This window comes from Macrosteles quadrilineatus, unplaced genomic scaffold (genome assembly GCF_028750875.1).
Source record: "Macrosteles quadrilineatus isolate MER2022 unplaced genomic scaffold, UCM_ALF_1.0 Scaffold_5__1_contigs__length_97177068, whole genome shotgun sequence".
NCBI lineage: Eukaryota > Metazoa > Arthropoda > Insecta > Hemiptera > Cicadellidae > Macrosteles > Macrosteles quadrilineatus.
In genome coordinates, this window is record NW_026542598.1 from 51,528,131 (window position 1) to 51,553,122 (window position 24,992).

Here is a 24,992-nt window from a genome sequence, read left to right on the forward strand (position 1 = left end):
CTGCAATCCTAAAATGCTATGGGAAGGGAGGGAATCAGGTCCATGACGTAGAAAATGGTGAAGGAAGTAGTAAAGGCTAGCAGTGCAGAGTGTGGGAACTTTCTGTGGCAATTAGATTAATGTATCTGCAATACTTAAATGCTATGGGAAGGGAGGGAAATAGATCCACAACATAGGGAGTGGTGAAGGAAGTAGTAAAGGCGAGTGTGGAGTGTGGGAATGGATTAATGTATCTGCAATCGAACTATAATTGGAGGTAGCACCATGGATAAAACCATAGATAAAACATACTCCCTTAGTAGATTTCTCATCCTTATGGAACAGCTGAAGACAATTTTATTGTTAGTTCATGTACGGTTTATGTAGAGGTCGTGTTTTGTTTACAATTTGTTTCCCGTTATTACAGCCATTTAAAACCTCGTTTAACCAAATAATACGATCTAATTATAAACAATAACTTGTCCCCTAGTTATATAACCAAACAGTAAAGCACAAATCAAGAAATTAACCCTAAAATAATGGAAACAAAGTTTCATCGACACTAGCGCCTTTGTGTCACGTACATGAACTAGACACGAAAAACGTGCTTCAAAATTTACAATGGGATGAGAAGTCTACTTGTGTTGTTTAGTCTATGATAAAACATACTCCTTAGTAGACTTCCCATCCTAATGGAACAGCTGAAGCCAATTTTGTTGTTAGTTCTGTCCGGTGTACTTTAGATGTCGTTTTGGGTTTACAATTTGTTTCTATTATTTAAAGGTTAGTTTCTCATGATTTGTTCACTGTTTGGTTATATGGTTAGTGAACAAGTTATTGCTTATGATTAGATAGTTTTATTTGGTTAAACGAGGTTTTAAATTACTGAAATAGCAAGAGACAAATTGTAAACAAAGCACGACTCTACAGTACACCGGACAGAACAGTAAAATTTGCTTCAACTGTTCCATAAGGATGGGAAATCTACTAAGGGACTATGTTTTATCATAGACTAACCAACACAAGTAGACTTCTCATCCCATTGTAAATTTTGAAGCACGTTTTTCGTGTCTAGTTCATGTACGTGACACAAAGGCACTAGTGTCGATGAAACTTTGTTTCCATTATTTTAGGGTTAATTTCTTGGTTTGTGCTTTACTGTTTGGTTATATAACTAGGGGACAAGTTATTGGTTATGATTAGATCGTATTATTTGGTTAAACGAGGTTTTAAATGGCTGTAATAACGGGAAACAAATTGTAAACAAAACACGACCTCTACATAAATCGTACAGAACTAACAATAAAATTGTCTTCAGCTGTTCCATAAGGATGAGAAATCTACTAAGGGAGTATGTTTTATCTATGGTTTTATCTATGGTAGAACTGATTGAGAGAATTACAAGATGTTAGCCGCCATTTGTACTAAGGGCAAAGTACATTATAACTAGGGGAATAGGGGATTGTAGCCAATGAGCTGGTTGATCCTCCTTGTTGGTACCAACATAACTTACAGCGTCTCGATTTTCTAACATAGTTGCCACCATTGCTACCTCGAGTTGCATTAATAGCTCAGTGGTTTTAACACTTCTTGCTGATTTTGTTTATTGTATTGCTCTGTTCACATGTTTCATTCACACTATTTACAAATCACCAACTTAATTCTCCCACCATCCTCTTTAGGATTTGATTCAAAGTTTTGACAAATAATCCAAGCTAATGTTTAATCAAGAGCTCAATGTTGAAAAAGACTGCCTACTTTACAAACTGTAATAAATAACACTGATTAAGAAGAATAACATTAATAGTGATCAGTTGGTAAATAAACAATCAACATTCTTTTATTGTTTTCCACATGACTTTCACAAAACAAATAGTGTTTTTCCCAATGTGTTAAAACAAACAAATACTAGTGCTTGACTAATAATTGATAATTATATTTATTTCAAAATTTAAACATTAGGCTTAACTTAATATTTTTAATTCTATTACTAATATCTCATTGATGGTTTACTTAGAAACCTCCAGGTTAAATTTGCTGTAAAAAGTCTCACCTGTGCCCAAGTGTTATAAACTGGTCTAAGTTATTCAGTAGGCTATAAACTAATGTGCTGTGAATGATAAGCTAAATACAGGTTTATTATATCATACCCACAATGTTCCCAGTTAAGGGTTATTTTAAATCTTTGGATTGCCCTTGCTTTGAAATTGGGCTTTGCGACAGGCTTTACTGTCTTTTCCGGCACTACCAAAAAAATACAGAATGCATAAATCTGGAGAGAGAGATTCAGCGGAGCACTGAAGCTATTGTGTTTACAGAGGAGAAGCTTACACACAAAACACATGATTCGTCCATTAAAAACAAGGAATACAATCCAACCCCTATTTTGGAATTAAATAACCGTCAGGTTTGGGACGGTTTCCCTGAAGAACAGTTCGATCAAACCAAAGACAAAAGTGTTTTTGATGCTCTATCAAATAAAAGTTTCTCAAGCAATGATGAAGACAAAAACTTTTCTGAAAAAGAAAATCACAATTGTGTAGGCAGTGAATCACAAATGGAAATTTTAAAACAAGTATCAAATGATTCACTTAGTGATGATTCTATAATTGAAATTATTGATTCAGAAACAGAAAATAATACTGTTGATGATGTTAAGGCCAATTTTGGTACCGGTACCAGTATTAAGAACAGATATGTACAAAATATTTCTCAAAATAATTGTGTGCCTAAAAGGAAAGAAAAACTCAAACCGCCAGCTAAAGACAAAAACTCAAGTTTACTACAGAGCAAAAATAATAAACACAAGGATGAAACCTATTTGGTGAGTCAACCCAAGAGAACTGTTAACAAGTTTAAGCAGAGGGATGACAAAACGTCTAAAACACAGATGAAAGATAGTTTTAAAGAAATATCATCTTCTGTAAAATCTGATTCATTTTACAGTAGTTCATCACACAATTGCTTTGCCAGTGATAAAATTAAAGACTCATGTAAGATTAGCCAATCAGCTAATGACAACAGGATATCTGTGGAAATTTCACAATCAACAATACAAAACAAAAACACACTTGGGGTTTGTAGACCTCCTTCAAAACAAATTGATTTAACAGGGCACTTTAAGTTGAAAAGTGAAAGCTTGAAGCTAGATTATAGAGTTGAAAATAATAGAAGAAAAAGAATAGCTATGGGAGAAGCATTGCTGAAGAAACACAAACGAATTAGAAGAAAAGTGGAGATGATGACTCCAGCAAAAAGATTTCTCATGATGGCAAACATAAGAAATAAAAAGGTAAATCATGTTAAATCACAACTTAACGAGGTAAATATTGTTAACTCACGACTTAACGAGGTAAATATTGTTAACTCACAACTTAATGAGGTAAATAAATCACAAGTTAATAATGATAAACCACAACACAAGTTAAATCTTGTTAAGCCAAAACGCAGTGTCCAGGCAGTGAAGATTAGAAGTGTTCCTAATGTTAAATCTCTCCTCAAAGAGAAAGAAGAACTGTTGAAAAAGATAGAAAACTACAAGAAGTGCAAGTCAACTAAGTAAAAACAAGTACTGAACAATCCTTACTTGTTTGATAACCAAAACTGTTCTTAAAATGTTTTAGGTTTATAAAACATTATTTGTTAACGATGTAACAACGGAAAAATGTGAAATGAGGTCCCTCTTCTTTTAAGGGCAAAAAAATAAAAGATTCTTTAAAGTTTAAGGAAGTTATTATTTTGTAACCAATTAAAAGGTAGAAAAGTTTATTTGATCTACATTGATTATGTAATTATGTACAGTATTTTGTTTATAAAGCTCAGTTTTTGACTTGAATATTTGTTATGGATGCATTTTTTTACCTGTATAAAACACAGGAATAAATTTTTTAAGTGTTAAGCCAAAGCTAATTAATTAAGAATAATACAAGGCCTACAAAGATGCGTTAAAAATAGATTTTAAATCTGTACATATGAAATGAGATGTTTTAGTAATTATGTATCAACATGGGATTATACAAACTTGGTAATGAATGAGACCATCGACATACACATAGACTTTTTTTCCTAGGAGCTAGGCACGAGCCCAGGATTGTTTTGCGGTATTACTTCAGGTTAGACCTAGGGGTGGCAACATTATCACTTAGATAAAATCCATTGGTGGTTTGGCGGGATTTGAACCCGAGACCTCTTGGACCAAAGTCCCGCGCTCTAACCACTAGACCAGCTCGCTCCCCCAGACGCACACATAGACTTAAATCATTCTACAATACTAATGCTTGCTACACACTTTCTTTTTTTTTTTTTTTTTTTTTTTTTTAACAAGTATTTATTTACAATCTATTCAATACTAGAATAATAAGTAAATTTTATAACCATCTTAACATGGGTTAGTTACACTCCATCAAGTGCACTAACATAAAAAAAACTTTTAAAAAGTTTAACTAAAAACGATTTGGAAGGTCTATTGGATTAACTCTTTTGAGCCTATATGTAGCTTCACTATTGTCGAGGAGGTTGACTGCCAGGAAATTTGGATGGGTTTCTAATTTTCTTTGGTATTTTTCACTTCGTTTTTTGAGCACGGAGAAGTAAGATACAGAGGAAACACGCTTATGGGTCAACTTTGCACTTTCAGCTATGGTATACTATGTTGTGTTGAAAATATTTTTGTGATGGGTAAGGAAGAGCCCGAACGGCGAACACTAGGTAGAAACCATTAACACAGAGCACAAAATCCTCCCTCACCCTCTTCTTCCTCCTTGTAAAGGCCTGTTCACATCGGCGTAGCCAGACGTATTCAGTGTATTAATACTTTGCCCATGCACTGTTCACACCGCAGCTACGTAGCCAGTTTGCCACCCCTTTTTCCCCTCCCGGCCCTCCAGCACCACACTCCACATATTCAGTGTGTTGTGTTTAGCATCCCAAAGATCTAAAATGGATCCATCCAATTAGTCAAAGAAGAAGTTTCTGAAATTAATATTTTTCACACACGTGCCGCAATGCCTTTGTTAAACATTCAATCTGGAATATTTGAATTTCTGATAGTTCCCGAGGCGGACGCTAGGTAGACTATTGAGAGAACACAGCCAAGTCAGCTGACTGAGTGAGACAAAGAATCAGCTAAGAGAGAGAGAGAGAGAGATAGAGTAGCATGGCTGTCTCATGAGCGATCCTAGCGGCGGCCACGTGAAGCTCATTCCGGCGGCCAAATTCCAGTCTGACTGTTCTCCATGACTAAGAATCATTTCGCTTCTTAAAGGGTTATGGTTCATTGTTACAGGCCTTGGTCTGCAATACAGATATTATTTATTTTTGTTGTTTAAGTTAATAATATTTAGATAATATTTTAATTTGTCATTTTAGTTTAAGGAAATTAAATCTAATCATGAAATACTGACAGTACTCAAAAATAAAAGAGAAACATTTGTGTACACATAAGTGCCTAAGTGTACAAGTATAACCAACGTGAATCGCACATTAAGGCAGGCTTCAGATATTCCAATAGAATGAGCTATCTACAAGCACTATCAACAGTTGAATTCAATATTCAGCCAGCTGTGTTAGGCCATAGCTGAGCAATTAATAAACGTAACAAAAACATGTGTTTTTGTCCTGTAACGTGGTGGAAAATTAGGCGACTTATCTAGAAAAAAATCTTTTATTCGCTCAACATTCTACTCAATATGATCTTTGAACATTTAGAACAGTTTACAAAGAAAATATATAGACTAAAGGCTAAGACACAACATACCTTATTGCATGCCAGAACCCGAGAATTCTTTTTTATAAAATATAAATTATTTGTTAAACACACAATGTTATAAAAAATTATACAGTATCTGAGAAACTTGCTGGCTACATATTGTACAATATATTTATTATTCAACACATTATAATCTAGGTATTAACATGACCATGTTGAATATATAAGCTATTTACAGAATGCAATACTATTAAATGTACATTAAACTAAGTAATAACTGTTTAAAGTTTGTCTAAAAATGTTTCACACAGATTAGGATCCACTGACAAGTTCTCCATAGAGGAAGGGTTACGGACATATTATGATGTTATAGATGCCCATGTTTCCATTGATGAAATGAGTAGATATATTTACGTTTATGGAAACGTCTGTCGTTTATTTTATTTGCTATTTATTACATACTATAACATGCTGCAGTTTCTAGTAAACACTCATTAAAATATACCGGTATTTAAAATTCATCCAATCTAATAAATAGTTTTATAAAGGTAAGGTATAAGGTAATGAAATTTATTGTATTTGGGTTTATAACAGATATGCGAGTAGTGGTTAGTAATAGCAAGCAAGTAGTTTAATACTTATAATGACTGTTAAACTCCAATTATGGATTAAAATTTGTATGATTCTGTTCACATTGTAAGCTAAATTACTTAGGCTACCCAAATTACGCTAATTCTGTGTTGTATTTTAAACTTTTCATTGAGTATGTAAAGTAATTTTACAATTTAAGTAATTTTAAGAGAACTAGTTTTATTAAATGTTTATTACAAATCTCTTTCATACGTAATCTAAGTACTTACTTACCTTGCCTCAGACAAAAAAATACAAAATCGTAATAAATATACCTTAACACCATACAAGTTGCTTTACAACTAACGCCCTTTTGATATTCAACCTAAATACATTCTTAAGTAAATATGACAAAAGATGAAACGCAAATTCTTCATTTATTAAAGACACACTGTTTATGATTAAAAATATCACATTTTACTTAATTAAAAACAATTCAAGAGAGAGGTGAATTTATTTCTGTACCTAGAGCAAAACTGTATCAAAATAACTCATACCAATAATACCATTTGAAATATTTTCCATTTCCACTTATAAATCCACCCAAACTTTGGAACCGTTTTACTATCACACTTAATTTACTTCAGCACACAAAATAAAGGACAAAAACTAATACAATTAAAGACTAGAAACAGTGATGAACATACAAGCAGGTACAAACTATTTATTTAAAATAAAATTACCTATATTTGTAAAATTATTTATTGTTACAAAATCAGACAACACTTGCAAAGCTAAGCTATGTGAAACCAACAAATAAATACATTTAGGAATGTTGCTGAAAAGATGATTTTTTTGGAGCAAAGACAGGGAAAAACTAATATAGTTCCAAATTTTAGAAACTTCTCAATTTGTAATACTCTAAATTAATAACATTAGCTTCGTGTATGAAAGCCAAGTATTTTAATTTCATGGTTTTGGCGATAGCTATTTAAGACTTATATCCAGGAAGCAAGAGGTTATTCGACAGGTAGTTCCAACTAGGATAGCTGGGGAAAACTTTTGAAATACAATTGAGTGTCAATTACCCAACCATGAGATTGCTTCTTTCTGCAATGAGATAAATCATCAACTATATTTAACAATAATTTTGATGTTTTGGTAATTTTATAATGACTGAAGTTACCAAAATGAGAAAAATGTTTTGTGCACATGCAATGTTTGGATAAAAATGAAATGTTTGGATAAAAATGAAATGTTTGGGAGTCAATAATTTAATAGGGCAATGGTAGCTTGTCATCTCTTGGTTAAAACTATTATTATTGTTTTGATTTTAATTTTAGAATATTTAATTTATATATACATATATATTATTTAAGGGTATTCAATTTGTTTTAATATACAACCTTACAATATTATTTAATATCTTACTAAATGTTTTAGTCAAGATTTTAGTTGTTTGGTCTCTTGGAAGTTGCAAATTTTATTCCCTTCCAGTTGAAACTCCTTAGCATCCTCCTTAGCATTTAAAAATAAAAGTGTCTTTAAGACTATAATAATTTGAAAATATGATAAACAATCCAAAAATTATATAATAAATATCTTTCACGCAAAAAAAAAATTAACTATCACATTATTTACTCGTGTAAAACATATTAATAATAAATTAATTTTAGTACTTGACAAAACAACATGTTTCAAAACAGTTATGGGGTAAGTTATAGTAAAGAGAAGTTACTACCCTTACAATCAGACATATCCAGTGAGCATAAAATTATAGAATTCAAAAAAATATGTTTTACATATACCTTTTAGCCTTAGTTTATATTAGTATTATTTTATATTTGGGTATATTAATATTATGTTCATATTAAATAATAGAGTAGGCTCAAGCTAAAGTCGTTTTGGATTGAAAAATTATATAAAATGTTTAAAGTTTACATTCTAAAAGGTACTTAAACACAATCATAATGGTAGTAAAATACCGTTTTCATTTATTTCATCAATCGGTAAAAACAATACACTGGTATCAATTTTTTACTAAAATTCTTCTTTTTTTACTTTCCATAATTTATGACACCCTAGCTTTATAAGAAACTAACTCAAACACTAAACCTTCAGAGTTTAATCTTGCTGTATGTTACAAAAGGGCCAAATGCTTGGTAATGTTAACTTAATCAGTTCTTAGTTATTAAGTCCTCGGTATCATAAAGATTCAAAAACAGAATCCCAAGTATCTATATTTTTTGTGTTATTCCTAATGTGTGATTGTTTTTTTCCAATTCTCAATAATCTACTGAAGAATATTTTTCTTGTAAAATAGTTTAAATAAAAAAGATCATAATCTATGTTTTACAAAATAGTACAAAATTCAGTTGACTAAAAGAATTGGTTCTAATCTATAATATTAAAACGAAACAGTGTTTTTTTATTTCACGATTCTGAATCAACCACTCGACGGATTTTCATGATTTTTGTGTTGAAAGAAAGATAATTTTGAAAACTAGGGAATGTCGAAGCCATAATTTTAGTTTAGGGTCCCAGTTTTTTAGAAATTGAGTTTTAATTTTTAATAAGTCTAGCAACCGACGCTAAGATTCTAAACTAGCTTTTGGCATAAAATAATTTTCTTAACATAACAGCTGTAAACATTCAGCTTTTGTGTCACAAATTCAGCATTTGGATAAAAATGTAAATACATACTTAGGGTTGACTTGTAGCATATAAAAACGAAATATGAAGCAAAGCACCAAATGAAAGGCAATGTCAAATCCTTAGTTTGTATTAAACATGTTTGTTATTGTTATACTGACAAAAATGTATTCTAGCTAAAATGACAATAAAATCAAGTCAAATCAATAGAGACACCAATAACATAAGGAATGTGCAGAGTGTAAAGGAATGGTAATAAAAATACAAGTTACTTAATAGAATGTGAGCATTTGAGGCCGATAAATAAACATAGAGTAAGAAACAGTTGTACAGAGGGATCTGACAGATTTTAAATAAGTCAAATAAAACATCAAATAGAAATGGTGGAGTAAAAATAAAATTGATCTAATTAAAACATTAAGTATTGTGTTTGCAGTTAATAGACAATTGTATTACTGTACTAGATAAAGTATTTCTTGTAAATGTTAAACTATGAACATTCCAAAATACACCACTTTTATAGCTAATCAAAGATATAACACTGAAATATCAAATACTTTATCATCCTTCACACTTCTGAGTACTTTGTATTGAAAGGTTAAGGACATTTAAATATACAAATTTACAAATATACAAAGGACAATTCAAAATTAAAACATTTTTACTCTATCTTTGACACTAAAATCTCCATCATGAGACATACAGCATATCAATCATACTAAAAACCATTTTAAATTTTAAACATCTTTGTACAACTTTCAGTTTGAATTAATTTTTTAATATGAAACTTAACAATATATTTTTATAGACACAGTTGAGTCTCCATAAATATACAATAGCTGTAACTCTTCCAAGACAATAGAGAGTGATAATAGGAAATTAAACTAAAGATTGGAGTGAATGTGAGTGAAGTACTTACTAAGTTACTTAGATCCATCATAATGTAAGTTCCTAGAAAATTTAAAGAAAAATAAATACAAATCTATAAGCAGAAACATCAGAAACACACTTAAGTTACAAAAATAAACACATTTACATAGTCAATAAATGCACTGTTAGAACATGTTGTACACAAATGACGTAGGCAAATGAAGCACAATTGTTACAACTCGATTGATATTGATTTTCAACAAGAGTAAACATTTATTACCTAAAATAAATATATCGATTTCTCATGTACAATAGTTATTGGTTATATTCAAATGTCAACAAGCATCCATAATCCGTTGACTGATACTTAGTTACTGATAGTTGAATATTACTAAAAAGCCAACACTAAAAAGATAGAAGTAAAAAGTAATCAAATCAAATTAAAAGAAAATAAAGTTTTTAAGCACTCTTTAACAAAATACTCAATGTATATGAATATGGAGCTGATAAATAATGAGTTTTTTGTTTTTCAATACATTTCAAAGCAACCATAAAATATTTGGGTAGAATTCGATACAAATTTGTGATGTAATATAACAATTAAGGATTTACACTTTTAACAAGTTACATACTTACAATATACAGAACATGAATAGCAAACACTTCAATATGAGAGAACACATTAACGCATAGGTATGTGGTGAAAAAGCCACCTTTAGAGTATTCTAATCTAGGACTATTCACTGAGCCTACTGAGGTTTTATTTACATTCCTTAAATTAATAGAGTAACAAACTTTAACTGAAAAAATAACATAATATAGAGTTTTTAACAAATTTACTGGATAAATCGTAAAATTAATGTAGTATGTAAATATTACACACTATTTAAAGATTAAGAAAAACAGTAGCTAACATCAAATAACTTTCCAAACAATATTAATTTTGAAATCAGTCGTAGAGTAGTAATATAGTAGAACCTCGATAATTCAAAAACCTCTATAATTAGAAATTTGTGTCTATTCCACCCAGAAAACGTATGGAATTCAAAAAATAATAAAACGATAATTCAAAGTGATTTTTACGCTAATGCAGCCTTTAAAATTTCAATTTTCACATACTCGAGCCTCTACAGTTCAAATTTTGTTGCTGTACCTAATTCAAACTGTTAGCTCCAAAATTCGAAGTCAACCTCTACAATTCGAACTGTGTTACTTTAAGCTTCTGTAATTTTAATTCAGGACAAAAAATACGCCTGTTGAAACATGAACTGACGCTCTTATTGATGTTCCCACGATGTGTTCATTAGTCTTTGTTCTCTCAAACTCTCTACACTTAAATTTGGGACCTCTTTAATTTAAATTGTATTTATTCTGACCTCTATAAATCAAACTCTCTATATTTCAAACTTAGCATAGTTAGCATAGTTAGCATACAGGGTGTCTCAGACCACCCGGCCGGCTTGTATAGCTCCAATATGAAAGCAAATGGAAACCTAATTGCAACTGGAACCCCCTATTTTGACCCCAAGGAATTCAGCTAAATTATTTTCAACCCCAAAAAAGCACCCCAAAGGGCAGATTTTGGGGGGTGGGGGTGGTTTTTGGGAAATTTTCAAATGTAAAGGGGGGTCGTGTTATACCTCTTTTTAAAGGTCCTTTAGTCCTGAGTATTTTAGTGGAAAAAGATTTAAATTATCTTCATCCCTATTTACAGGGTGTTCAAAAACGTACAAAAAATAGACCTTTGAACTACTTTTCACTGTAAAGAGGTGGAATTTCGTGGGGGGTTCAAATTTTGACAACACTTTAATTAATAAATGAGCTTTCAAAAAACTCTAGTTTTAACCCTTTTGCTATCTTTTTACTTATGCTACGCATTTTCAAACTTTTTGAAGTTTCAAAAGCTGTTATCTCAAAAATTTCAAATAGCAACATGGGTTTCATTACAAACCACATTGTAGCCCTTGAAATTTGCTATAATTTTTGTATTTAATGTTCTTTGGTATCTTCATTGGTTAAAGAGATATAACGAAATTAGTGTATTTTAATGTTTTATTAAATGGTATTCAAAGTGTTTGCTGTTGCAAATGTACACCTCTAGGTCTCAATTAAAACAAATCTTGTCTAAAAAAATAAAATAGTACTCAGATTGTTGATCTTGGAAGATTGATAAAGGTAAGAACACAACTGCAAATATGCTTAGTTATTTTACAATTCCATGGCTCTAATAGTGCTTTGAATGAATAATTTGTTTGAATCAGCAGCCTACATACCGATGGACTTCTACAAATGCTTAAATTGCCTTCCAATTTGTTCCATGCAAACCCCAACTCTGTTTATGCACGTAGTACTTCTTCTCCACTATTATGGTACTGTATTGCTATTTTACTACCGCAGGTGCATTCACCTCTCGTACAGATCCAGTAAGTTCCTTATAATTTGTTTTATCTGATCAAACGTGACCAGTTTCACGCTCACGCTCATTGATTTCATGATGATTTTTTTTTTTATTTACCAGTAGCATTTATAGACAGTATTCATTCAAAGCACTATTAGAATTTTGTAAATTGTAAAATAACTAAGAATATTTGCAGTTGTGTTTTTCCTTTATTAATCCTCCAAGTTTAACAATCTGGGTAGTATTTTAATTTTTTAACATAATTAGTTTTAATTGAGACCTAGACGTGTACATTTACAACAGCAAACACTTTGAATACCATTTAATAAAACATTAAAATACACTAATTTCGCTATATCTCTTTAACCAATGAAGATACCAAAAAACATTAAATACAAAAATTATAGCAAATTTCAAGGGCTACAATGTGGTTTGTAATGAAACCCATGTTGCTATTTGAAATTTTTGAGATAACAGCTTTTGAAACTTCAAAAAGTTTGAAAATGCGTAGCATAAGTAAAAAGATAGCAAAAGGGTTAAAACCAGAGTTTTTTGAAAGCTCATTTATTAATTAAAGTGTTGTCAAAATTTGAACCCCCCACGAAATTCCACCTCTTTACAGTGAAAAGTAGTTCAAAGGTCTATTTTTTGTACGTTTTTGAACACCCTGTAAATAGGGATGAAGATAATTTAAATCTTTTTCCACTAAAATACTCAGGACTAAAGGACCTTTAAAAAGAGGTATAACACGACCCCCCTTTACATTTGAAAATTTCCCAAAAACCACCCCCACCCCCCAAAATCAGCCCTTTGGGGTGCTTTTTGGGGGTTGAAAATAATTTAGCGGAATTCCTTGGGGTCAAAATAGGGGGTTCCAGTTGCAATTAGGTTTCCATTTGCTTTCATATTGGAGCTATACAAGCCGGCCGGGTGGTCTGAGACACCCTGTATATTGTCTTTCCTCTGGGATTCGAATTAGCGAGGTTCTACTGTAGTTGTATTCAACTTGAAGATTTTAAAACTGAAATATCAATAATAATCTGGTCAAAAATTTTGCCAAATTATGTTTGATAATTTTGGTTTGGATCACTTGATCTTAAACATTCGTACTGCCAAGACTGAGAAATTCAATATATAAAGGCGTTGACATTGATCCTGAAGTAGACATCCCACCTGCATGGACCAGCTGTAGTAGCCATTTTTTTTATTAAAAAGAACTTAGATGAATGACTTACTCACTCACAGAGTGCGCTGCTGTCTAAAATCCTTATTTTCACCATATTATTATTGTTACTGCAATAGTTGGTATGATGAAAGAGATGCTATTCTTCATGGATAGGCTTCTACATTGTATATATAAGAGATGCTATTGTTAGCAATAGTTTTCTTTTCAGTTTGGCTTTATTAAATGTTTAAGTATTCAATGAAAATAAAGAATTTAAATCAGTTTACTCTGTAGGTAGCTCAACTTAACTGCGACCAAATTTAACACGGTAATTAAATGTCTAGTTCGAACAATAGTTAAAGCCTTCTTATTTTAAAGTTTATCTATCGACACGAAAAACATTGTTGGTTACAATTAGGGGAGTAAAAACAAAAATTGGGAAACTACGTACATGTGTGAGTAGGGTCACTTGAGGTCGACAGTTGGTTGGTCGAGGTGGAACGGTCGCAATGGGGGGCCGAGCTCTGCAAGAGGAGTGGCCGTGTCCTCGTGGGGAGAAGGGGGATCCATGACCACTATCCTAATCTTGTTCCTGTCTGCATGAGGGACATCTCCGTTCTGAGGGGAGGTGGAGGGGGAGTGGTACGGAACGTAGATGCGGACGACGTCAGGACTAGCACGGGGTGTCTCTGGACCCCCACTCTCGTCACCTGTGTCGCCCCCGCCCAGACTGTGAGTGTCCTGGGCTTGAGACCGAGTGGCGGAGGAGAACACGCTCAAGTCTGCTGTGGATGTGACGCTCGTCTCTGCAAGTGAGCGGCGTGAGCCTTCGCCAAGCAAGGAGGACGCATCGTCTAGACTCGGCTCCAATGAAAACTTACTGCCTGTAACACCCTCTGAGACATCAACTACGATTAAATCTGCTCTCTGCAATAGATGACTTTATTGGTAACTTGTGAGATTTTCCTTGGTTTTAGTTAAATATTGGCCATTTAAATTTTTTAGAACTTAGATTTTTTTAAAGTGATTTACTTTAGGGAAAATGACCAGAACAGTTTTAAAAACATTATAAAAGATTGTTTAATCAACCATGCTTTATTGGATATAATAATTGTCTACTTCATATTCATTGCTAAGTATTGGTTAGTGAGATGTTTGAAATTGTATTGTTGGTAGTAAGAATGTTGATGCTATTCATTGTCTTATGATGTACATGTATAAATAAAAATGTGTTTTAAAACTTACTTTCTAATGTGTTAAATAATAGTGAGTGATGGTCTTGCTTAACATTTTTAATTTTATGACTAAAACATTTGAGATGTCTGACATACAACAGTTTAAAAGTGGATTTATATATTCGATTCGTTGATTTAACAAAAATCTATGTTTTCAATGATGTAATTTTTTTAACTTTTTTATATAGGATATAAAAAATCAATAGTGGTATTTCATAAGTAGAATGAAAAGTGTCGCTTTCATATGAGTAACTAGACGAGGCAAAGCCAAAGCATAATTTGGATTTGGACCAACAGTCTATGTGTATTTTACACATAATTAACAATATTTTTTTGTCAATTGAATGTAATTTTTGAACTGCTCCTCAAAAGTGGCATTTTATTAATTGCTTACTTTTTAATCAGTTTATATTGGTGGAACAAAGTTAGTGTTTAAAAAAAAAATTATCCATTAAGCTACTAAATATTAGTGACAAAATCGCACCAATCTAGGTTTCCAAACCCTCACAGTTAGGGAATAATAGCCAAAATATGATCATTTCTAAAACTAGTTCTTGTGTAACAAAATGGCCGTAGGTGCACTAAAAATTGTTTTTCTTTGGGATTTTGTGAAATTTTCAGAATCTTCATTAAATTTCCAATAACAATAGTAAAGAGTCCTTGTGGTAACACATTGGTATAAGCCCTTATTCTGCAACGGAAGTTTGAATTTGTAATTTTTTAGAAAAATTCCATAATTTTTACAACGCATGTTTCATTAGGTAGTTCTTTTAATTTTTTTTTTAGAAATATCAGTTGGAAACGACGATAACTTTTCGCTATCGCGGGAGCCGATGACGAATTGACGATATTACCTCGAGTTTGGCTTGTTTGAAAATCTCAGGCTAGCACACCTCTAGTTATGGTAAAAAACTTTAATAGGCTATATTCATTTACATACAATATGGTATTTATTTAATGTGTTTAAAAAGGATTTATAATTTTTTAAGCTTTTAATTTATGGAATCGATGGAATCAGAATCGAGAATCAATTTCAAAGAATTGGAACCAGAATCAAAATCAAACATTTCTGGAATCAATCCATCACTAGTTTTTATTTGCCGTATTTGTTTTCAAAATGGCAATACAGTAGATCAAAAAAGCAAATATCAAATAAAAATAATTTAATAAATCCGAAATTGATATTCTTTTAAACAATCGAAAGTTCAAATTCTATAGTTTGGCAATTAGCAAATATATCAGCGGTAGAACCTAAAACTCATTGAAACTAATTAGTTAAGAAAGAAAATTTATTAATACCACAGAAACTAAACAATCCTATAAAACTTTATGAAAAACTAAGGTTAAAATTAATTTAAAATATATTTTTCTGGATGACCTAGGGTTCAAACCAAACACTTTTTTGAGTCTTATATCTGCTCTTGGAAGACTTATGATTGTCTTTAGGAATTTGGGGATTGTGGAATGAGGAATGTCTATCACTCCAGCTGAGATAAGATCCAGGGAAATTGGACATTTCAGTAGATGGAAGGCCATTGGAGTTAATCCTGGATTGACGGTGTTTGGATTGGCGACTAGTTTGAATTTCATTGTACTCATCAGATTCACAAGAAAAGAACTCACTACCACTAAGTTTATTGATGTCTTCTCCCTCAAAATGTTTACGATCAAATAAATTATTTGTAACAGATCGTTTATGTGGGTTGCCTTCAACGTATGACTCACAATTCTTGTATTTTTGTGATTGTTTAGTAGCCACATAACATTTAGATTTACATTTAGATTGTTCTGTACTATAGTTACTTGCTCCAAAAACAGACGATTGAGGCTTGGTAGATCCTTTACTTCTGTGATGGCTCCGAGTATCTTTGTTACAATTTTCAGCTGTAACAATTTCACTTTTACACTTGGATTTGTCTTCACTAGAGTTACTCGCTCCAAAAACAAATGATTTAGGCTTGGTGGATCCTTTACTTCTGCCATGATTCTGAGTGTCTTTGTTACAATTATGTGTTGCAACCATTTTATTTTTAGAACTGCACCCAATGGCTTGACCTCCCAAGTCATGGCGATATGAAAGATACTGGTTGGATTCACAGAGATGTGATTGATTGTCATTAGAAACTTCTGTAGATGGTCTACATTTACTAGAGTATAGATGGCGCGGTCGACACTCAGTTGGGCCTTTGCTAGATTTGTTTATCTTGTAGGATTTGTCCCGGAGATATTTTTTATTGTTTGCACTGTCAGGGTCTCTCAAATCTTTATGGTGTCTGCTGGACGGTTTACAACTAGAGTTGTGGCCTCGGGAGTTTTTGGAAGGGAAGAGGGAGGGGCAGGTTTCTTTCAGAGCTGTAACATAAATTAAAAGTTAATTTAATTCAAATTTTTATTTTTAAAGCAAAATAGTCTAGTTTGATTAGTTGCTCAAAATCTCTTTAATGATGCTAATTGGATTCTCATTTTATCGTCCTCTATTATTTAACACTCAACAAATGTTAATACATTTTTTCCCTTCAGATAAAAAAAATCATTTACCTTGAGTTTTTAAGTTTTTATTTAAACTCAGCAGGTTTTCTTACGGCTAAATATGAGTGTTTTTCTATTAATATAGATATTACAAATGAATACTTTTTTAACTATATGAGTCAAGAGACCACTGAGGATGTAAGCTTATTTCCTTTGGGTAAATGTTCTTGTTTTAGGATGTATTGGAAGTTTTCATTTTATATTTCTTGTTTTTAGTTTGTTTTATGTCAATATTAATTTGTTAGGTTCAAGTGATGTTTTTTTTTTACTCTCTTTTATAAAATAAAATTAGTTTCTTGTGTATATTTTGTAAGTTTGTTGTGAAACTTTGATTTGATTTTGAATTATAGCTTAAGCAAACCTACTAATTTACAAAAATATTCTCTCTCAGATAGCAAACATAAAAAAATATTGTTACATATTAAATCAAAATGATAACAAGGATTCAGAAAATTTTTCTATTTTGTATTTAGTTCATTTTTATTTTAGTTTTTTTTAAGAAATCCAATGAGGAAGGATAAAAATGATCGGAAAAAATGGAGTACAATTTCAAATGTAAAAAAGTCTATGCCACAGACTTGGGTTCATCTGAGTTTTGCTAGCCCAGACAACTTTAAGTGAAATACTATTTATAATAACTTAAAAATAGTATTCAAAAACAATTCTACTGAGAAAAAAACAAAGTAGTTGATTACAGCAATGAAAATATAATGTAATAAAAGCCTGAGTGCAGTAGAGAAAATTTAGTGTCAACATTTAAAATGGTCGTAACAGTGTTTTGTGCTTGAATTAATTACATTCTAAAACTAACTGGTAACTACACTTTCAAATCACGGTATTGAAAACAATATCGTTGATAAACACAGAATACAGAGTTCGACCTCCAAGTCCAAACCTAGTGTCTAACAATTAAAATAATTTTACCTACAAAACAATCTGTTTTAGCTCTAAGCCTACGACAACCTATTAGAATGACAGCAGTAGCAACACAAGTGGAATGTGAGCCTTAGATAACAAACAAGTAACTAGATGCAGATAAGGTGCACTGAACTGGGCCACTACATGTGTTGGTGCTGGTGAATTCAATGGTATAGGCTACTTATTTATTTTCAAATCTCGGGATTTTAGGTTTTAGTTTTAAGGCCGGTATCCACAGTCCGAGGCAAAGCCCGAGCATTTGCCACGAGGCATTCGCAGAGAGCAGCCTCGCACTGTCGATACCAGGCTTTAGGTAAACAAATTCTGTGATCCTAGCACCAATCACAGGATTAAAATTTCATGTGCAATTTTATTGTTTATAAAAAAGGTCTTATGCAGAATATCCCTATAACCCCTCTTTGAAATTGATCAAATACTGTTAAAGTATTATTATCTCCAGTAAAAGAAAAACTACTATGCCAAACAGATAATTTATGTATACCCCATTTTTCATTTGATATCACCTAAAACCATTGATTTTGTGTATATTGAAGTAAACATAGCATCTATGTTGAGAATCTGAAGCAAATTTTTAAAATAAAAAATACATAGTTGAATAAGCAGCTCACAGAGTTTGTTAGCAGCTTAAGTCCAATTAATTGTCTCCCTTAATTTTTTTAAATACAAACTTAAAGATGCTACAGTACAATAAGTTGTGCCAACATTATGGTTTAGATACAAAGTTGATGTCTTCAACAGAAATCAACACCTTACACCAGCTCACTCTGTCAGTGGATCAATTCAACTACGTCTATTTTTATTGAAAAACTGGCAAGAACTAGAACATTGGAATGGAATGTATAGTCCATCAACAAACAGACCACACATTGAATTCACTTTTAAACTACTGTGAATATTACTATAAAGCAAAAAATAACAACTATGATGAAACACACAATAATTGATTGAAAACACAACAAAAAGCGCAAGACGCAACACTGCAGCCTGTCAGGTGTTGGTTACCTGCAGTAGAGGCGGACTGCAGTCAGCACTGCACCTCTACGAAGCATGCAACACACACGTGCAGGTTAGGTTAGTCTCCTACATGCTAGGGTACAAATATATCTGTACTCCCACCTTGTCTGGGTCCCCACTCAAATCTGTCACTATACAGTTTTCACAGTCATGTTTACAGTTTTTGTGACATTGATAAAATCAGAGATTATAGATTTAGAATTTAGATAAAGGCAGAATCACAGTAACATCATGTCGAGCCGTACAAACCTAACTTGAGAGACAAAAGGAGAACTACACAGAGGGGAGCAGTTGTAAATGATCATGATTTCACCTTAATTGCAGGAAGTTCTACAATAGAAATTGAATCCAAAACCACAAAGTATCGAGAATCTACAAATCCTTGATATTACCCGTATTGAAAATTTTGCGGAATTGGCAACCCCTAATTTAAAGGCTTAACTGGAACATTTTTTTCACGTTTGATAAAATTCTTAGCGAATTTTAGGTTTAAGGTTTTCTTTTTTGAGTGGGTACCCTGTAGTAAGAATGAGAAAAACCACTTGAAAATACAATTATTTTGATTTCCACAACAACTCTTCAACAGGTTGATTACCACTCTCTTGAAAATGTTGAGATTTAGGCCATTTTCTTTTAGCTACGCTTGGAACCTCTTAACATTGGAAGCAAAAGCATTTGGGTCTATTGTTCCTTGGTTGATATGTTGATACAGCTAAAAGTTATTAGTTCAATATTTGACAGTGAAAATAAATTAGACAATACCACAACCAAAAATAAACAAATCTAATAAGTTACCTAAAAATTACTTTCATTAATGTGTAAACATTAGAAATTTTCCGTTATTGAATGTAATTTATTTCTAAAAGACTCAATCAATTTTTAATATGCACCAGGGGTTGCCTCAATTAATCAATAAGTAGTATTTGATGCTTCAATGAAAAATATTCAACATCTCTCAACATTTAATTAAGACTAACAAGTAGTATCTAACTAGGCAAAGGGGTTGATATTGAAACCAGATGTAATTTGTCATCAAGCTATCAAATTATAGGGTACTATCAAGCAAATAGTCAATGTTATACATTAAGAAGGCCTAGTATCCTACAAAAAACTTAAAAGACACACACACACACACAATTGAAAATATTGACGAATAATCAGGAAGAATAAAGCTTAAATCTTGGCTATTATATAACGTCCCACTTTACACAATTACTTTTGGATTTAGAAAGACTTAGTTAGTAGCTTACCTCAGAAAATTATAATTCAGGTGCAAATAGATACACAGTAAAATGTCACAAAATACAACACTGAAGAGGAATTTTGAATTCTGAAGTAAACCCACACAGAATAATTCTTATCACTTTATGCTACCTGCAAAAGTGAAGCGTTCCAATTCAAAGCACACAAAAATTGTCGTGTATTTGATTCAGCGTATTTCCTACGTTTTCTAATCGTAGGTACGGTACATATTATTGACATGCTATGAAGCACCATAGTTAGTTAGCCCCACGACATGAAGCTTACAACCCCAGTTGCGGCTTACGTTTGTATCCGGACCACCTCAACAGCTGACGTCCATCAGTCGTCAATCCACATTAGGCTGCCTTGGCTGATAGAAAGCAAACCCAAAGCTACCGGATACAGATATAAAATATAAGCCTGTACCTTCAGAGGAATTAGTGCTACATGTAAAAAAAAAAAAAAACTGAGTGAAAAAATAAGTTAAAGCTGTAAAATAAAATATATAGCCTATATAGTTAGATACCAATTTGTAAAGCAATTAGGTTAGAAAAAGTGTTGCTATTTCTGATCTTTGAAAATCATACTCATTACTGTTTATTACCAGTATATTTTATTTTGTAAGTTAAGCAAGAAGGTTATTAGTTGGAGTTGACCACAGTCAGTTAACATCACCTTCCTACTTTACATTTTCACTCAACATCTCTGCATTTCATCAACATTATCTATAAGCTAGAAAACCAGTAAGTTGTTGTTTAAGGTAAGATGCTTTAGTTAGTAAACATTAACAATACTTGGGCCATTTCAATTTCAACACAATAACCTAACCTACCTTCCAACTAAATATAGCAAAAAAGTAAGAAAGATTGCCTAAATAATTTAAGTGTTGAGATTTTGATTATCCAGGAGTAAATTAAATGACTTTTAATTGTGTATCAAAAATAAAAACATTAAAAAGAAGAAAAAACTGAGTTGACTTACAAAAAACCAAACATGTCTGTACGGTTTTTGTGTTTGACTAAAGGTAAAAGCTTGTCACTATCACAGCTTAAAGTTAAGGATGTTATAGAGTTATGGGATTCTTCTCAAAAAGACTCATTTAGGCAAATTGAGTTAAGAACAATTTGCTAAAATTAATAACTTTCACAAAAGCACAAAAACCGTGCATGGTTAATACTCTAATATGCACTTGTATTAAATTAGTAGTTACATTATATATTTTAGACCTCTATGAAGTATAAACCTAATAAACTATGTTTAGAATTTCATTTATGGTTTTAAACTTATTCGGCTAGGATTTACTTGGCATACTCTAACTGGAAAGTTACAAAAAAAGTGCAACTGAAGGTAAACTAGCTTTTTGCTTCCAAAGATGATCATACTTTATCATAGGATTCTTTCCAAAGGTAAGAATAACTTCTTTATATCCGTCAGATATGCAGAAATATGTAGAAAAACTTCAACTGTGGTTTCTCTGGTTTCCCTGAAGAGTTGCAATAACTTGGACAGGACAATGGATCACCATCTTGGATTTTGATCAATGTTTTTAATAAAATCTGTCACATTTTATTTGTTTTATTCTTCATAGTGATTGACAATCTGAAGGATTAGAATTTTTTGTTTTATATCTCTCTACATTTTAACTAATTGTTATTGTTTTTTAGACTAGAACTCTATAAAAACAAAGTTTTTGGAAGCTAGGGTAAATAGAAAAATTCACAGACTAGAGACTAGTTTTTGGTATAAAATACACCATGAAGATAATTGGAGACTATCAACATTTTTTGGTTGATTGATTTGGAAATATTAATATTGTATGACACTAGATCCCATTTGTCATATCATTAAATTATTAATCAGGTCGTTTGGAAAAAAAACAGGTTGAGCCTGAAAAAATGACAAACTAGTTTTTGCCCTTCCTCAGCTCTGTAACTGCAGTTTTCTATCTGATCGTATCAAAATGTTATGATGTCAATATCCGTGATTGTGGCATTACCAAGATCATCTCCTGTTATCACGGCAAAATTGAGAGCATAACCCACTCTAACGAAGACATCATCATCGTCTCAGAGGATCCCGCCAATATCTTGACGATTCCTCATGTTTGCAAAGATATCATTGTATCCCACAATACCGCCAAAACTAAGAGCATCTCTCGTAATTGCAAAGACATTGTGTTATTGTGATAAACAAATGTGAATAATAATGCATAGATAATTAAGAGTGTCAATTTAACAATACACTTTTTAGGAAACAACCTTATGAATTATCAATGGCAATATGTAAAATAAATCCCCCCCCCCAAAACTCCATGTGACTCAAGTGTGCTGCATTTTCCCCCCTCTCTGGGCACCCCTGGTTGAATCATATGTTACTTTTTCATAGATCTAAGAGTTTTTACAAAATTTCATTTTTTTAAATTATGGTCTGATTAAAAGGTTAATGTTCACCAGATTTCATATTGTCAGGTTTTAATGGCTTTTACTATAATTTTAAAGTTAAAAAGCATCTAACATCCTACAACACTAATAAGCATTACGTGCAGAAGGAATGTTACTGGGCAGGTAAGAAATACAACACAACAGAGGATATACGCAAACTATTTATTCAACATGCAAGTTAGATCATGCACAGCAGTGTGTAAACGTAAAGATAACAGTGAGGTCTGAGTTACTAATGTACAAGCATTGTGCTGACTATTCTAGCATTGACTACTTGTACTAACAAGCTACAGGTAGTCCTGACTAAACGCGATTGGGCAAAGAGCTTGGTAAAGCTAAACTGTGTAAAGCGAGTATTATTTATAGACTGCCCCCAGTTGAAAAATTGATTTAGAAACCCCTTTCAACAGAAACGGGACAAGAGATGAAACAGATGCATTGGATCACTCTTGTAAACCGGGATTGCGTATAGCAAGGACTACCTGAAGTATATTTATTCATACATTCTACATTACTGTCATAACAGCATGATGTAGCCCTAACATATTGGTGAAAATGTTTAACAATTGAGCTATTAGCCATTGAGACCAGCAACAGATTTGCATGCATTACAGAATATTCTGTAAAATAGGAATATAATTCAGGCAAAGACTATGACATAACGTCAAGTGTAATGGATTATTGGCTTAGAAAAGCCGCTGCCACAACATTTGTTATAGTAAATGTAAAGTACTTAGTACTGTCCAAATGTAACGTGCATGTAGAGGTTCTTTTATATTTGGGTGTAATGAATTATCAGTTTTGAGAATCATAGCAATTAATTATGATTGCAAGCAACAGCTGAAAAAGCCATTGCACCTTTCTAAGCAAACGTGATGCAATATTATGTTAATGCACTGTTAATCATAACATCAGGTTTCAGAAGTTTTATTGAATAGTGGTCAATGGAATTTTAAATTCCAAGAAGTTAAAAGTTCTATCCTCAAGTCTACTAAGTTAAGAAATGTGGTTTGCCCTCTTTAGTCAATGTTTATTTTAGCGAACAAAAGAAATAACAGTAGTATAGACATAAGAAATAATTTAATTTGGGATAAAAAATGTAGCATTTTCCTCACTAGTCTAGTTACCATTGGGAAAAGTAAACTTATCAAAAATAAAGTTTCGGTAAAAACATTTTGACATAACTTTTGAAATCTATTTTGTCTTGGTGTTTTTATTTTTTTTTTGCTGTGTTTATTCAAGCAGTTAAAAATATAAAGCTAAGAATTTATTTTCAAAGTGACTGTAAAATTATCACTTGAATGAAAATCCAACACAAACTACTGAAGTCATTAATTATTTTAGTGTATATTTGGATCTATGTAAACATAACTTTAACTTTCAGTAAAACCAGAAACATGAAAGTGTAAAAAAACTAAATATGGACCTGTGCTTGTACTGAATAAACATTTCTCAAGAGCAGTAATAAACAAGTTCTCAACATATTCTCAATATTTTCTATTCTTTCTAATCTTTTTCAAACATAAGTGTGATTTCTATGTTAGTGCCTCTCTATACTACTATCAATATCCTACTGTGCTGTGAGAAACGTTTAATTTATACTTAAAATATAAATCTATAAATACAAATTTTACACTAGCTAATATATAAAAATATCAAGTTTACAAAATTACAAATTATTAATAGTCTACATTTAAAACTATTCATAGCATGTATATATAGCTATATATATATGTATACATAGCTATATATGTATACATAGCTATATATATAGCATGTAGTATTCATCAACAAAACAAGTAAAAAATATACCGCCATAAAACCTTTGGTGTGTATATGTTAACCTTGCACTATTGTAGTGTTGGCTTAAAATTCTTTTTATGAAACTGTAAAAAAAATGGTAATGGTAACTATTGATCAGATCATAAAATAAATATTAGTAGTAGTCCTATATCTCACTATTAAGCCGTCTTACTAAATAAGAATAAGAACACAAATCTTAAAGTACATAGTTAAAATGAGTATCCCCTAGTATTAATTCTAAATTTATTTTTAAGGCCACTTAGGTGAAGTACAAAACTAAGCTAAGTATTGACGTTACAATTAATTAATTACATGACAACATTTTCCTTTAGCAACCATAAATTCCACGATTGAGAGGTTACAATGAGCAAAAAGAAGAAAAAACAGAGAAGAAATTCCAATGATTATGGTAATCGTCAAATTTAGGAATTTGGAGACTCGAATCCAA

General features: G+C 31.9%; 2 protein-coding genes across 7 annotated transcripts in view; one reads left to right on the plus strand and one right to left on the minus strand.

Annotated features, from left to right (window-relative positions):
- Window positions 1–1,982: 1,982 nt before the first annotated feature.
- LOC128995601 (uncharacterized) lies at window positions 1,983–3,541 on the plus strand. Its single transcript, XM_054420618.1, has 2 exons — window positions 1,983–3,301; window positions 3,332–3,541. Exons 1-2 carry the CDS (start codon window positions 2,135–2,137, stop codon window positions 3,539–3,541), a joined length of 1,377 nt encoding a protein of 458 aa, XP_054276593.1. The 5' UTR covers window positions 1,983–2,134.
- Window positions 3,542–8,756: 5,215 nt separating this feature from the next.
- LOC128994192 (USP6 N-terminal-like protein) overlaps window positions 8,757–24,992 on the minus strand; it is a 44,210-nt gene continuing 27,974 nt past the window's right edge. For 2 of the 6 annotated variants that reach the window (XM_054418568.1, XM_054418567.1), the window contains exon 10: window positions 13,131–14,225. In XM_054418568.1, coding sequence (XP_054274543.1) covers window positions 13,807–14,225 — 419 coding nt within the window. In that variant the 3' untranslated portion in view covers window positions 13,131–13,806. Of the gene's footprint in view, window positions 9,860–13,130; window positions 14,238–15,953; window positions 16,929–24,992 lie in introns of those variants that run through there. The other 4 variants (XM_054418564.1, XM_054418563.1, XM_054418566.1 and 1 more) reach the window with 3 other exon arrangements.

Bases quoted from the DNA above. Each gene is read 5' to 3' on its own strand.
- LOC128995601 (XM_054420618.1), top strand. From the start codon at position 2,135: ATGTTCCCAGTTAAGGGTTATTTTAAATCTTTGGATTGCCCTTGCTTT. The intron at 3,302-3,331 runs GTAAATATTGTT...CGACTTAACGAG, and splicing joins TTAAATCACAACTTAACGAG to GTAAATATTGTTAACTCACA.